This window comes from Chenopodium quinoa, unplaced genomic scaffold (assembly GCF_001683475.1).
Source record: "Chenopodium quinoa cultivar QQ74 unplaced genomic scaffold, ASM168347v1, whole genome shotgun sequence".
Taxonomy (NCBI): Eukaryota; Viridiplantae; Streptophyta; class Magnoliopsida; order Caryophyllales; family Amaranthaceae; genus Chenopodium; species Chenopodium quinoa.
In genome coordinates, this window is record NW_018744537.1 from 3,980,362 (window position 1) to 3,993,857 (window position 13,496).

At 39.2% G+C, this 13,496-nt stretch overlaps 1 protein-coding gene across 1 annotated transcript; it reads right to left on the reverse strand.

Annotated features, from left to right (window-relative positions):
- Nucleotides 1-8,613: 8,613 nt before the first annotated feature.
- LOC110698735 (probable LRR receptor-like serine/threonine-protein kinase At3g47570) lies at nucleotides 8,614-12,176 on the reverse strand. The gene is made up of 2 exons (XM_021876245.1): nucleotides 9,461-12,176; nucleotides 8,614-9,287 (listed from the first exon to the last, which is right to left on the reverse strand). The coding sequence occupies exons 1-2, from the start codon at nucleotides 12,126-12,128 to the stop codon at nucleotides 8,884-8,886; spliced, it is 3,072 nt and encodes a 1,023-aa protein (XP_021731937.1). The 5' UTR covers nucleotides 12,129-12,176; the 3' UTR covers nucleotides 8,614-8,883.
- Nucleotides 12,177-13,496: the final 1,320 nt, after the last annotated feature.

The window sequence follows — 13,496 nt, forward strand, 5'->3', positions numbered from 1 at the left end:
AATACATAGTCATTCGCCCATGCAAGATGATGTTCAAGCATCGCCGTCTCAGATTGTGCCAGTTCATCTTCAAAATATTGTGAATAACGAACTGTCTGTGTATGATGTGTATACAAATGATGAGGCTGAGAGCGGAGAGGAGGAAGACGAACTTCAGAACATGGATGTTGAACCTGCTCACATGGAAGTTGGTGAGCCCCTGGTTAGAACTCCCAGTCCTTGGTTCAGTCAGCTAAACGAGAACTACGAAGTTGATCAGTATTGGGCCGAATCGGGTAGCCATTCATCGTTTGTTCCTGGGGGCAGTGGCGGAGCCAGGATTTATAATTCGGGGGGACAAATTTTGGAGGTTAAAGTTTCGGCAAAAATCTCAAGAAAAAAATTGATAACCTAAATTGTTTAATATTTATTTGAAATCACATATGCCAATTATTTCTATATGGAAAAAGAGGGGTAAAAAAGTTTTATTGTATATTAAGAAAATTATCCAACAAAAATGAATAAATTTATATTTGTAAATCCTGTTATGTAATCACATAATTGATAAATAAAAAGTCAAATAATTATCGTTAAAACAAATTGATGGTAGATATGAAGGGCCAGGGTTTGAGTTACATTCGAAAAAATAAACTCAACTTTTTCAAATCAATCATATTATTAATATGTATTTCGTTAAAACACAGTTACAAACAATTAATTAATAGTAATCTATTTATTAGAAATGTAAAAAAAAAATTGAGTTTAAGCACACTTAGTTAAAGCGATAATTAAAAACAAGAAGTAGGAAATAAGAAATAACATTAAAAATCCTAAAACAAGAAATAGGAAATAAAAAATCAAATTAAAAAGGTTGTTGAAAATTAGAGTATGTAATAAAAAAAACAAGAAGTAGGGGAAAAAAAAACAAAAAAGCTGAAAAACAGTAGAGTAGGGAATCGAACCTAGGACCAAAACACAGCCTTACTAAGGACTCAACCACCAAACCATATTCAATATTGTGATATCTACTGTAAGTATATGTTATTTATAGCCTTTTACTGTATTTTCTTGTTTTTTTTTTTTTTTTTAAAAAAACTTTTTTTCCGAAAATGGGGGGACAACTGTCCCCCCTTGTTCTAATGTGGCTCCGCCACTGCCTGGGGGAGAATTTGAGAAGGGGATGTGGTTTGAAAGTAAGAAAGTGCTTCAAGAAATGGTGACGATGTATTCCATACAGTGGAATCAATTCTACACCACAGTGACATCGAATGAGAGTGTCCTTCATTTGCGGTGCAAGAAGAAATGTGGTTGGATGCTACAGGGTACTAAATCAAGTGAGCACTCGCGTGGCTTCATCGTAGTCACGTACAAAGGCCCGCACCGGGAGAACTGTGTGAGTGAAGTACTATCTACTGATCACCCGCACTTGGATTCGTCCATAATATCAGAGTATGTGAAGTCCTTTGTGCGGAAATATCCGTCGTTGAAAGTTGAATTCATACAGGAACTCATCTCCAAGCAATTTAATTTCGATGTTCCGTATCGAAGAGCATGGTATGCCAAGGAGAAAGCAATAGCTGACATATTTGGGGATTGGGAGAGTTCTTATGGCAGACTTCCGCACTTCATGCAAGCACTCCAACAGTCAAACCCGAGAACGTGTGTCGTATGGAAGTACAAAGCTCTGGTGGACGGTGTGTACTACAGTAACTTGGAAGTGTTTGAACGAGTGTTTTGGGCCTTCGGACCTTCAATCGACGGTTTTAAACATTGTATGCCAGTTATCTGTATCGATGGGACGCACTTGTACGAGAAGTACAAAGGAACACTGTTGGTTGCTACAAGTGTGGATGCAAGCTTCCAAGTCTTTCCGCTTGCTTTTGCGGTGGTTGAAGGGGAAAACACTTCCAGCTGGTCTTGGTTCTTGGGCTGCATTCGGGTTCATGTCACGCAACGAGATGGCCTCTGTGTTATATCTGACCGACATCTTGGGATCATTGCAGCAATGAGTGACCCTGACGTTGGATTCACTGAGTCGCGAGCCTATCACAGGTTTTGTGTTCGCCACATAGCTTCTAACTTGAAAACTCACGTGCGAAGCAATGACATGAGAGATATGTTCAAGGCTGCGGCGTACCAAAGGCAGGAAAGAAAACTTCATGCCGATCTCTGTTTCATCGGTGAGTCGTGTACCAAGGCAATGGAGTACATTGTTCAAGTTTCGTTCACTATGTGGTCTCTTTTTCACGACGGTGGTCGCAGATATGGGATTTGCACTACAAACTTCTCTGAGACATTCAACAATGTGTTGAAGGGAGCTCGGTTTCTACCGATCATGTCCCTTGTCGAGTTAACTTTCCACAGAGTTAACAGGTATTTCACTTTGAGAAGGGAGTCTTTTGAGGCAAGGTCTGAACAGGGACTTGCATATCCCCCAAAGGTCACTGCCATCCTGGAGAAGAACACCGCCAAAGCCAGGTACCACAGAGTGGATGCGTATAACCGCCGATTGCATATTTACCAAGTCACAAAAGAAAGGGGAGAGCGACTCGGTAGTAAAGGAGGCCATAAACATACTGTTAACTTTTAGTTGAGAACGTGTACATGCAGCAAACCAAAGATATTCCACCTCCCATGTTCTCATGTTCTAGCAGTCTGTGCGACGTATTCACTATCAGAGTGGTCGTGGGTGGACCCGGTGCTGCAATCGGAGGCCTACACAAACACATACGCACCACAATTCTGGCCTATCCCCTGCGAGACAACCTGGACGTAGTACGTCGGCCCCAAACTCATTCCTGACGGCAGCATGGTGCGTGGAAAAGGGCGGCCAAGGTCAAAGCGTATACGCAATAAAATGGATGAGACTAACCGGACCCCGAGCAAATGCAGCCGCTGTCACCAGCAGGGTCACAACCGGACAACGTGTCCATCTAGACCGACATAGATCCCAAGCTTGTATTTAATATTTGTTGTAGTAGTACAAACACGAATTATGTTGTATTAGAATTTGATGATTTTATAAGGTTAGCTAACATTTGGATCGTTTCTGTTCTCTACTTTGGATGTCGTTTGAAATTTTCTATCTTTGCCTTGAACTCGTCAAGCTTATGTTTGGTGTATAACGTTTTCAATGTACAGATATCATGGACGGAGAAGATCGAAGGCCCGGACCCGTTGACCCTTCTGTGCTGACACTACAGGACACACATCAGAGCGTTGCTATATGGGACCAGACGGTAATGAATCATCTGTCCGTTTATGTACTTATGCATGTGGTGTTCTTATATTTTGTGATATTAATTTCGATTGAACGATTTTTTATCAGGTTGATCCAGCGCAGCATCTGGTTTGCAGGCACTATACTACCAGGTTTATGGTAGGATGGGTTATCGATCCACTCGTTCTGGAGTACGTCGAGTTTGCAGGCTTCGGTGGCTTACATCGGATGGCGTTCAAGGAGATCGATCGAGCGCTTTTCACTGCGCTCGTGGAGTGGTGGAGACAGGAGACGCACTCCTTCCACCTACCTGTTGGGGAGGCGACCGTTACGTTGCGGGACGTCGCGGTACTAACGCGCCTTCCTATACATGACAGGACATGCGTTAGTCGATCCCGCTGGTTTGGTGGCTCGAGTTCTCGGTGTTCAGCCAGGTTGATAAGTCGTGTTTTGTGTATATTATTTAGCTTGTTTTTAGTTGGTTTTATTAGCTTAGTCAAATGTTTTAGTCCATTTTGGTGTAATTTGGTTTAGTTTCGATGATTCGATGCTTTTATGGGTAGTTTTGTTGTTTTTGATGTATTTCAGGATTAACGGAGTAATTGAGTGGAAATGAAGCAAAACGTTGATGAAATACTTGACAAATATGACACCTGTTCACTATTATGCTCATAACTTTTTATATACAAATGATAATGGAGTGATTCAAATTGCATTGGAAAGTAGACTTGAAGACCTTTCCAACGATATATTACACGCCTCAAACGGAGCTCCGGATATGAAGTTATGACTGATTTAAGATGAGTGATACGCGCAGCAGAGCAGGCACGTCCGTGCCCAGCAGTCAGGCACGTCCGTGCCTGGAAGATAGACTCTGCAGCGTTTTTATTTCTAGAAAGGCACGTCCGTGCCTCCTGGGATTCTTGTGCGCCAAGACTTGGCTGATTTTCTTATCTTTTTGGGCTTGTATATATATTCTTTAGCCTTGTTTTTCTTTTTTTTTTTTATCTTTTATTCATTAAGTTTATATTATTTTTCAATTCCTATTATTAAGAACTAGTTCTCCATTATTTTTCTAAGTTTTTGTAATTCAAGATTCAAGATTCAAGCTTTCTACTTTCTATTTTATTCAAGATTTGGTATTTATTTTTCATCCTTTGTTATTTAATTATGTTTTCATTATTTATTATTATTTTTGTTTCTTTAATCATGTGTGAGTAGATTCTTTAATTCAAGATCTAATGTAGCCCAAGTATTATTGATGCATGAATTAAATCTTTAAATTCTTTAATAACTTTAACAATTGAATTGTTAAATTGATTGTGATTATGCCAATGCTAGGTTAGACGTAACTATAGTATTGCGATTATTCCATTGTTTTTATCACAGCGAGAGTTGGGTATAAACGGATTTGAGTAAATCAATTTAGGGTTTGATTCATAACACGAGAGTAGTTATGTTTGATAATTGGGAAGTGAGAGTAACGTGTTTAATGTCTTTAATATGCATGATACCATGAGAATAGGATTGATTGTATGTTAGGGAAGCCATTGATACTCGAGAGAGATCCTTGGTATTTATTAGGGTTTACTTTTCCCCGTTCGATTGAAATCGTATGTTAAGGGTAGAATTTCAATTGCATCAATAATAGTTGTGGTGAAACTAGATCTTGGATGTTTTAAGTACTTGATTTAATCATCTTATTTAGCTTATTTTCGAATTCTTCTCATACTTAGTTCCGTAGATAATTGATTATAATTGATTCTTGCTTAGTAGAAATTCGAGTCTATTTAATTATTTTTGAACCTTAGTCTCTTGGGATCCGACCCTTACTTGCCAGTCTACATTAGTATTGGTCTGTTAGGTTATTTTTGATAGGTACGCGACACGCCTACCACAGGTCCTGGACAAATCAAGGGGTCCGGGTTGAGGCACGTCTGGTTACGCAAGACTTTCAGTCACCTGACTCAGGGCGCTGATGACGCCACGGTTCAGAGATACGCTCGGGCGTACTTGTTGTTCCTCATCTCGGGCGTGTTGTTCGGGAACAAGAGCGAGAGCCATCTGCAGCTTCTTTACCTACAGCTGTTAGACCACGATTGGGATCATATCCGTGGCTACAGCTGGGGTAGTGCCTGTTTGGCGGCATTGTATCGCCAGCTGTGTCGCGCATCCCACCTTGGTTCTGGCGAGATCGGGGGTCCTTTGATTGTGCTTCAGGTAACTCACCTAATTAATTACCAGTAACCTATTTCGAAAGCCACTTACGTAGTTTATACTAAACCTAATTTTGTATTTTTGTGTGCCAGTTCTGGGCTTGGGAGCATTTCCATGTAGGCAGACCAGGTAGGCTTGCTAGACATCGTCCGGGACAGCAGGACTGGGACGACCAGTACCAGGCGTACGGTTGCAGGTTCGATACAGTTGTCATTACTCTAGACTTCATTTATTGTACTAGTTGATAACCTGAAACATTTTCTGGTATTAGGTGGGTGGTCCCCAGACTGACACATGCGCATGCGGCGAGTGGGCTTCCATACTACCGCAACGCCCTAGACCGCCTTACCGAGGACCAGGTAATAATTTAAATGATACTTGCAAACATTTTTGTACTGTGAATACTGTCTGCGACTAACCTTTTCATGATATTACTGTTGCTGTGTTATTGCAGATGACATGGGATCCGTATGTACCTGACTTGGTAGATTCCATGCATGCACATCTGTTGGACCATCAGGCGGAGTGGCGCGCCAGGGTCCCCCTGATCTGTTTTGAGGTCGTGGAGAGTCACCTACCCGACCGAGTCCTGAGGCAGTTTGGACTACGCCAGCCCATCCCCCAGCAGTGTGACACTAGCGTACGCCTTCACGACGTTGACCGTCGGGGAAAGGGGGAGACAAGCTGGTTACTGGAGCATTGGCGTTACGTTGAGTTGTGAACGCAACGCTTGGAGTTCGTCGTTGGAAGTGATCCGATGCAAGGCGTTATGGATCCCACCGATCCGTACATGGTGTGGTACAGGCGTATTACACGGCGTTTCATCAACCCCGGTTACACACCACCATCCACACATTACCATCCAGCATATGACGTCATTAACGGATATGTGAGCTTCTTTTATTCTACTTATTTTCATCAATTTTTATTTTTTATATCATACAACTGACTGATCGATGATTATTGCAGGCTGCGGATATGGCTGCGATGGTTGATGCACTGTCAATCGCCCTCGTAGACGGACCCACCAGACCCCAAGTCGAGCGGGTACGCGATATGGGCGTGGCTACCTTACAGAGATATGGTCACGGCTATCTCGTCACCCAGCGGGACGACCATGATGGGCACTCGGTCCATTCACAGTTCAAGCTCGGCCAGAGTAGCTGTGGAGGTGATCCTACGTCACCCAGAGACGCAGAGGATTACATCATCCACAGTTCTGCGCCCACCCCTACCCAGGAGGGGCCATCGTCCAACCTGCAGGCTCCCCCACCGCCGCGAGACCCATTCACCACCATTACACATTACAGGCGTCGTCGTGTCAGACTGAGGGCCGACACACGGGAGACAGAACCTTTACCCCGAATAAATGAGTCGGGATAGTATTAGCTGATTTATTTCCGGTAGCCCGATTTTGTAGAATGATGTACATAACACTTATATTATTAATATAATGAATGTTTTTTGAATGAATCTGTGTGTGATGTGAAGTTTAATTTGCTTATTTGTCCAAATCGGACTTATGTCAGTCAAAATATATGCTTCTAGGCTGATATATATCAAACACAAGACATTTGAGCTCCATAATGAGAAATGGGGTAGAAGCGATGGCCCGTGGTGGTTACATTGGTGGTTCACGGTGGTTGTAGTGTTGTTGGGGGTGTCGACAGTGGCGGGAGGTGGTGGTTGGTGGTGGTCGACGGTGGTGGGACGGTAAGGGTTGGTGGTGGTGGTGGTTGTAGTGTTGCGGGGGGTTGTTGGAGTGTTTTCAAGTACATAAGGGTGGTCGAAAGTGGCGGGAGTTGGTGGTTGGTGGTGGTCGACGGTGGTGGGACGGTAGGGGTTGGTGGTGGTGGTGGTGGTTGAGGGTGCTGGCTGTTTGAAGGCTGGGGGTGCTGTCTGCAGGTTGCTGGTTGAGCATGCAGGTTGCTGGTGTGCTATGTCCAGCAGAAAAACGCTATCTGGGACAACGCTTTATGTTTGAACATAAAGCGCTGTCACAGACAGCGTTTTATGTTCAACAAAAAAATTGAACATAAAACGCTGTCACGGACAGCGTTTAATTCACATTTGCGTTTTTTAGTTTTTTTAATGGTAAAACGCTGTCTGGGACAGCGTTTTACCAATTGAATTTTTTTTATAAAAAATCCCTAGAAGCTTAGTTTGGTAAATAGTTTTGCCACGCGTCCAAATTGGTTAATATTTTGCCAATTTGGAGAAACGTTCAAAAACTCAACTATCGTTCTTGTTATTTTTGTCCATGTTTTTTGCATAACTATGCATTTTGGTAAGCCCTGGCTAATTCCTTGCATGGCTAGCTGATCTTATGATGAGTAATAATTTCTTTCTTTTTTCACTGCATTTGTGCGCATCAAGTAGAGTGTAGTGAACATGCATTGTCTAATATTCAATTCAAATGTCAATTCAATTATGAAGTTCTCTTCAATCTTGTTATATCTTGACAACCTTGTAAATGTCTCTCAATTGATGTTATTTGTGATAAATTTTGTGCCGTTGTAACGTTGTTGTATTGCCAACTTTCAATTGTTTAAAATAGAATTGACCATTTTGTTGAAATCATTCTGCTTTAGTTCTCTGGATAACGAAGTCAATTATTGTAAACATTTGACTTACAGTAATGTGGAATGATGCATGCATTTCTTTTTGCAGCCGTGGGAAGATAGAGTTCTCGTCCACTTGGTTACTTGGTTTTGTTCCCTTTTTTTTTCAAAAATCAGAAAAAATGATTTGAACTTTTTTATTGTCAGTTTTCAAAATCACTATGATTCTAATATATTTGACTAATTATTACACTAAAACCAAGAAACTGGAAACTACAATATAATAATACTAAACGAGTCCTTAATTATTACATATGTTCTTTCTGTTGGCAAGACTACTTAATACATCCGACTCTAGTATCCATTTTATTTCTATATTCATGAGTGCATGAATAGTGTAAAAGTTAAACTGTCGCAGCTAAATAAAAACGGAGAAAAGAAACATATTATTCTGTATCTTTTTTAATATCAGATGTAGTGTTTTTTTTTCCCCTAAGGGCCAATTCTGATCTCAGAAAACTTGGAAAGAAAATCTTAAATCAATTTTAGCCTTGTAAAACTAGAAAGTATCAGAAAAACATCCTTAAATTGTTAGGTAACAAAGTTTATAATTGAGAACAAGAACACTTTGAGCTTTGTTATTGTGAGGCAAAACGATTCATTGTTGTGATGGCAAAGACTATAAATAGAGTACAAAGATATGATGACCTTAGGAAATATTCTGGCTAAGATCAAATAATGCTATATTCTATCCTATGCAAATCATAACATTACATAATTATCATATCTCCACATAATTCTATTTTAACATTTTTGTATGTAAGAGCCTCATATCTTTCAGCTACCTAGCACATATTCCTGCAGACTGTAAGAGCCTAAAATTTCAACAAGTGCAGCATAGAAACCTTAAAAATGCATTGCTTCAACGACGCTTAGCTCTTTTAGGAACATCTCCTGTGTTATTTTTAGCCCTCTAATGGTATCCTCGATTCTCATTCGATCTTGAGGTGATTCCACAGAACACTTCACGCCGATGTCAATGACAGACCATACACATTTAACATAACAGTCATATCGTGCCAAAGCTACATATTGACTTCCACTGCTTGCAACAACATTATCATCAAAAAGCTTTGGGTCGATAATCTCTGTTAATTGGTCAGACAATGCTGATTTTGCATACTTATGAAGGTCTAAATCTCCCTCGAACATCCTATTTGTGGGATATATAGTGCTCATCATCTCTATCAACACGATGCCATAGCTGTACATGTCACCTTCCTTTGATACCACACTTCCTAGGCCGTACTCTATCCAAAGCAGAATGTTTCAAAAGTCAGATCAGTAAAAATAATAATAATAACTTATGAAAAATGCTAAGTTTTCCTTTACTGATTTTTACTCTAGTGAAGTAATTTGCACATCAAAACTCTTTTTTCGCGTAAATTAAACAGAATGGCCTTAAAAGAAGTAGTGTAGTTACCTGGAGCAGCATATCCAATTGTCCCTTTAACTGCAACTGAATTGCTATTATAAGTCCTTGCATCCGAGTGAAATGTAGCTAACCCGAAGTCTCCAACATGGGCAACCATGTCACTGTCAAGAAGAATGTTGCTTGGTTTGAGGTCACAATGGATTATAGGAACATCACAACTGTTGTGCAGATAATCAAGTGCACAAGCAACATCGATGGCAATTTTCAATCTTTGGAGGAGGCTTAGAGGTTTCGTATGTTGTTCAATGTGAATCCATTGTCTAAGGTTTCCATTTGGCATGAACTCGTAAATTAATGCCTTAAAATCATTCCCTTGGAAGTCAGTACTCGAGCAAGCAGTGACAATCTTAAGCAGGTTCCTATGACGGATATTTTTCAATGCTTCACACTCTGCCATGAAACTCTTCCTCGCTCCTTTCTGTTCAAGGCTGATAACCTTAATGGCTACAACCATGTTGTTTTCTGGATCAAGGACTCCTTTATAAACAGAACCAAAACCGCCTGCACCTATTAAGTTTGCTTCCGAAAATCTGTCAGTTGCCTTCAGAAGCATATTATAAGATACTTTTGAGAAGGGCTCCTTCAAGTTCAACAATGATCCCTGAGATAGCTTGTTCTTTTTATTCCTAATACACATCAGGAAATATATTGCTGAGATTATCGACACACCAACAACTAATGAAGCTACCGCGATAATCAGGGTCACAGCAACAGAGAGTCTACCCCTCCTTTTAGACCCTCTTGCCAAGGTAGTATTGGTTGAACATTTTGGCAAATGAATCTCAGGAATCCCTCCACAAAGCTTTTTATTTCCCAAAGTTGTCACAGCACTTATATTTGTGAAAACTCCTCTTCTCGGAACCTCTCCCTCTAAATTATTAAAAGATACATCTAATCCTAGTAATGAAAAATTAGACAAGAAATCCGGAATTTGGCCTGACAGTCTGTTATGAGATAAATTCAAGTGCTTGATACTAGTTAGAGACTTGAAAGATTGAGGAATCGAACCAGTAAAGAAGTTTTCTCCCATTTGAAGTTCAAGAAGGCCAACGCAACTAGCAAGGCTAGATGGAACCTTTCCTGAGAACGCGTTTCTTGTTATGTCTAACACCACTAAATTCCTCAACAGACCAATCTCCACAGGGAAGACTCCTTGCAGATGATTTTGATCCAAATGAAGTTCGAGTAACATTGAAGCATGGAACAGATGAGAAGATACAGGCCCACTGAGGTTGTTTTCTGAAAGTGTTAAGTATAATAAATATGTGCACTCTCCTAGACTCGAGGGAATAGCTCCTTCAAAGCTATTGTTATCCATATATAACTCAGCCAACCGCGATAAATTTCCTAATGAATAAGGAATATCTCCAATGAGGTGATTGTTACTACAGGAAAAGTGTTCTAATTTGCTAAGATTTTCAATCTCAAGTGGAAGATGTCCTGTTAGTTCATTGTCTAACAATTCTAGTCTTTGTAAGTTAATGAGGTTGAACAATTCAGTTGGAATGGTTCCAGTTATTTTGTTTTGTTGAAAATCAATCGTAGTAATTTCTGTTGACAGATTACCAAGAAAGCGCGGCAGACTCCCACCAAATCTGTTAGAACCACATTCTAACACACTTAACTGACTACAGTTAACAAGAGTTTGTACAAAACTCAGATCATCAGGTTCTCCCATCCCCAGATAGTTCAAGGAGATATCTAGGAATCTAAGATCGGGCATGTCTCGAGCACTAAACATGAATTTTCCTGTGAAATTGTTAGAATAAAGTGCTAGAACTTGAAGCTGAGTAAGGTTAGAAAGAGACAGAGGAAGAGTTCCATGGAAAAAGTTTCCACTTATTTTAAAGTGTGTAAGCTGAGGAAGTCGAAACCCAATATCGAATGGAAGAGTCCCTTCTAGTCTATTAAGGTCCAAATCAACAACAAAGAGAGATGAAAGGTTGTAAAACGACGAAGGAATCGTACCTGAAATCTCATTTTGTACAAGACTGATGTAAACTAAATTTGTTAAAACACTTCCAATGTTGTCAGGGATGCTTCCTTCAAAAGAATTGACAGCTGCAGACAAATAGCTTAACGAAGTCATGTTCGTTACAACTGTATTAAGGAGGTCCCCTGTGAATCGATTTTCCTGCAGTAACAAGTAATTCAAGTTTGACAGACGGCCAAGTTCACGAGGAATGCTTCCTGTTAAACGGTTTCCTCCAAGACTAAGTTTCTCTAGTTTCGAGCATTCAGATATATTGGCTGGAACTTCTCCTTCAAAGGAGTTCCTCTCTAAATTTAGAAGCCTTAGACTAAGAAGATGACCAATTTGAGGTGGTATATGACCTTGGAAAGTATTATCAGACAGACTCAGATTCTGAAGGAAACTCAGGTTTCCAACAGAAGGTGATATGGTTCCTACTAAACCGTAGGACTCAAGTCGTAAGCCAATGACTCGTTGTGAAGGTGTTGCATCACAAGTTACACCGAGCCATTGACACACGGAAATGGTGCTGTTCCAAGAGTTTAGAACACCTTGAGGGTCATTAGTAATTTGAGACTTGATCGCTAAGAGGGCGAGACGGTCTACTGAAGAATTGGCAGAAGTAAGGCATGAATTTGGCAAACAGAAATAGAACATGAAAAAAATTATGAAGATGAGATTCATGACTGATATATGGTTTCAGACTTTCAGGTCAGTTAACTGTTATAACTTGCTGAGTTATTCCTGATTTCTGAGTATATATCAGTATATGATTATATACTTGATATAAAACTATACTTGATACAACTATACTTGACATTGATGGTCTCCCTATCTCAAGTATAAAACTATACTTGATACAATAATGTGTGGAGATGTGTTGACTCTTGACTACTAGGGTAATTATTGTACATTTCTAGATGCGTGTAGAAATGTGCTGACTAATTGGATTATTAATCAGTATTTATCTTTGTAGATATGACAAAAATTTAAATTGGGTATAGTTTGGGTCAATATGTAACAATCAAATTCAAATGTTAAGTCATTCAACCTAATTTTGGATTACTTTGGTATAAAGTAATTTGGTCTTTTGTCAACTTGTTAAGTATTGCCAAAAAAAACAAGACTACTTGTTTTATTTAGTGTTTAGAGAGTCATAAAGACGGGTGATGAGAATCGATCCCAAGATCTCCAGAAATCGGGAGGGAGCTCTAACCACTTGAGCTATACCTCACTCTCCCAAAAAAAAAAAAAAAAAAAATAAATAAATAAAAAAAATAAATAAAATAAAAAATTGTGGTATATAACAAAATAATAACCAAAGTCAAAAAAAATTAATAATAATAACCAATGTGAATCAAATTATCTTTTAGACTGATGAAGACATGAAGTTGGTTAGTATTGAGATATCGTTGAGATGATAATTTAAACTTAAGGTATCGAACTCGAGTTAGTTTTGTCAAATTCAATCATTAGTTATGCAAAAGTAATGTTGCTTAATTTCATTAGAAGAACTGTTTTCCTATTCAATAAAGTTTTGCTGCCAAGTGTGAGACTTTCTGTGAGATTTCGAGGAAAGCAGAACCTTTTGAATATTAGTGCCTAGTTAAGTTGAAATAGTTGATTTACTTAGAGTGAAAATTTCTTAATTTCAGCACATAAGTAAAGCAAGCTTTGAAAGCACCGACTAAAAATTATAAAAATGTAAATTAAAATACTAATAAAGGTTTTTTTTTTTTCTATACCTTGACCAATATTGAAATAGTTTATCATATTCAATTTATCTCTGATATTAGTTAGTCCACACGGAGTTTATATTTTTGCTCCGCAATTTGTCATTAGTTAATTATTTATTATTTATCATATTTAATCTCAAATTGGCATTAATTAAGTTATGTAACAATATAAATAAGGAAAAATGATAAATATAGCCCTTAGGGCTATGAATAAGAAGTTAAAAAAAAAATATTGAGGATAGATTAACATAATCACACCAATATGCACGTGAATTTGTTATGAATTTCTAACTTAATTCCATTTTAGGAAGCATAT

What these genes read in the sequence shown, in the direction of transcription:
- LOC110698735 (XM_021876245.1), bottom strand. Translation starts at nt 12,128, where the DNA reads ATGAATCTCATCTTCATAATTTTTTTCATGTTCTATTTCTGTTTGCCA. An exon ending in AATTGGATATGCTGCTCCAG is followed by an intron (nt 9,288 to 9,460) that starts GTAACTACACTA and finishes TGCTTTGGATAG; the next exon opens with AGTACGGCCTAGGAAGTGTG.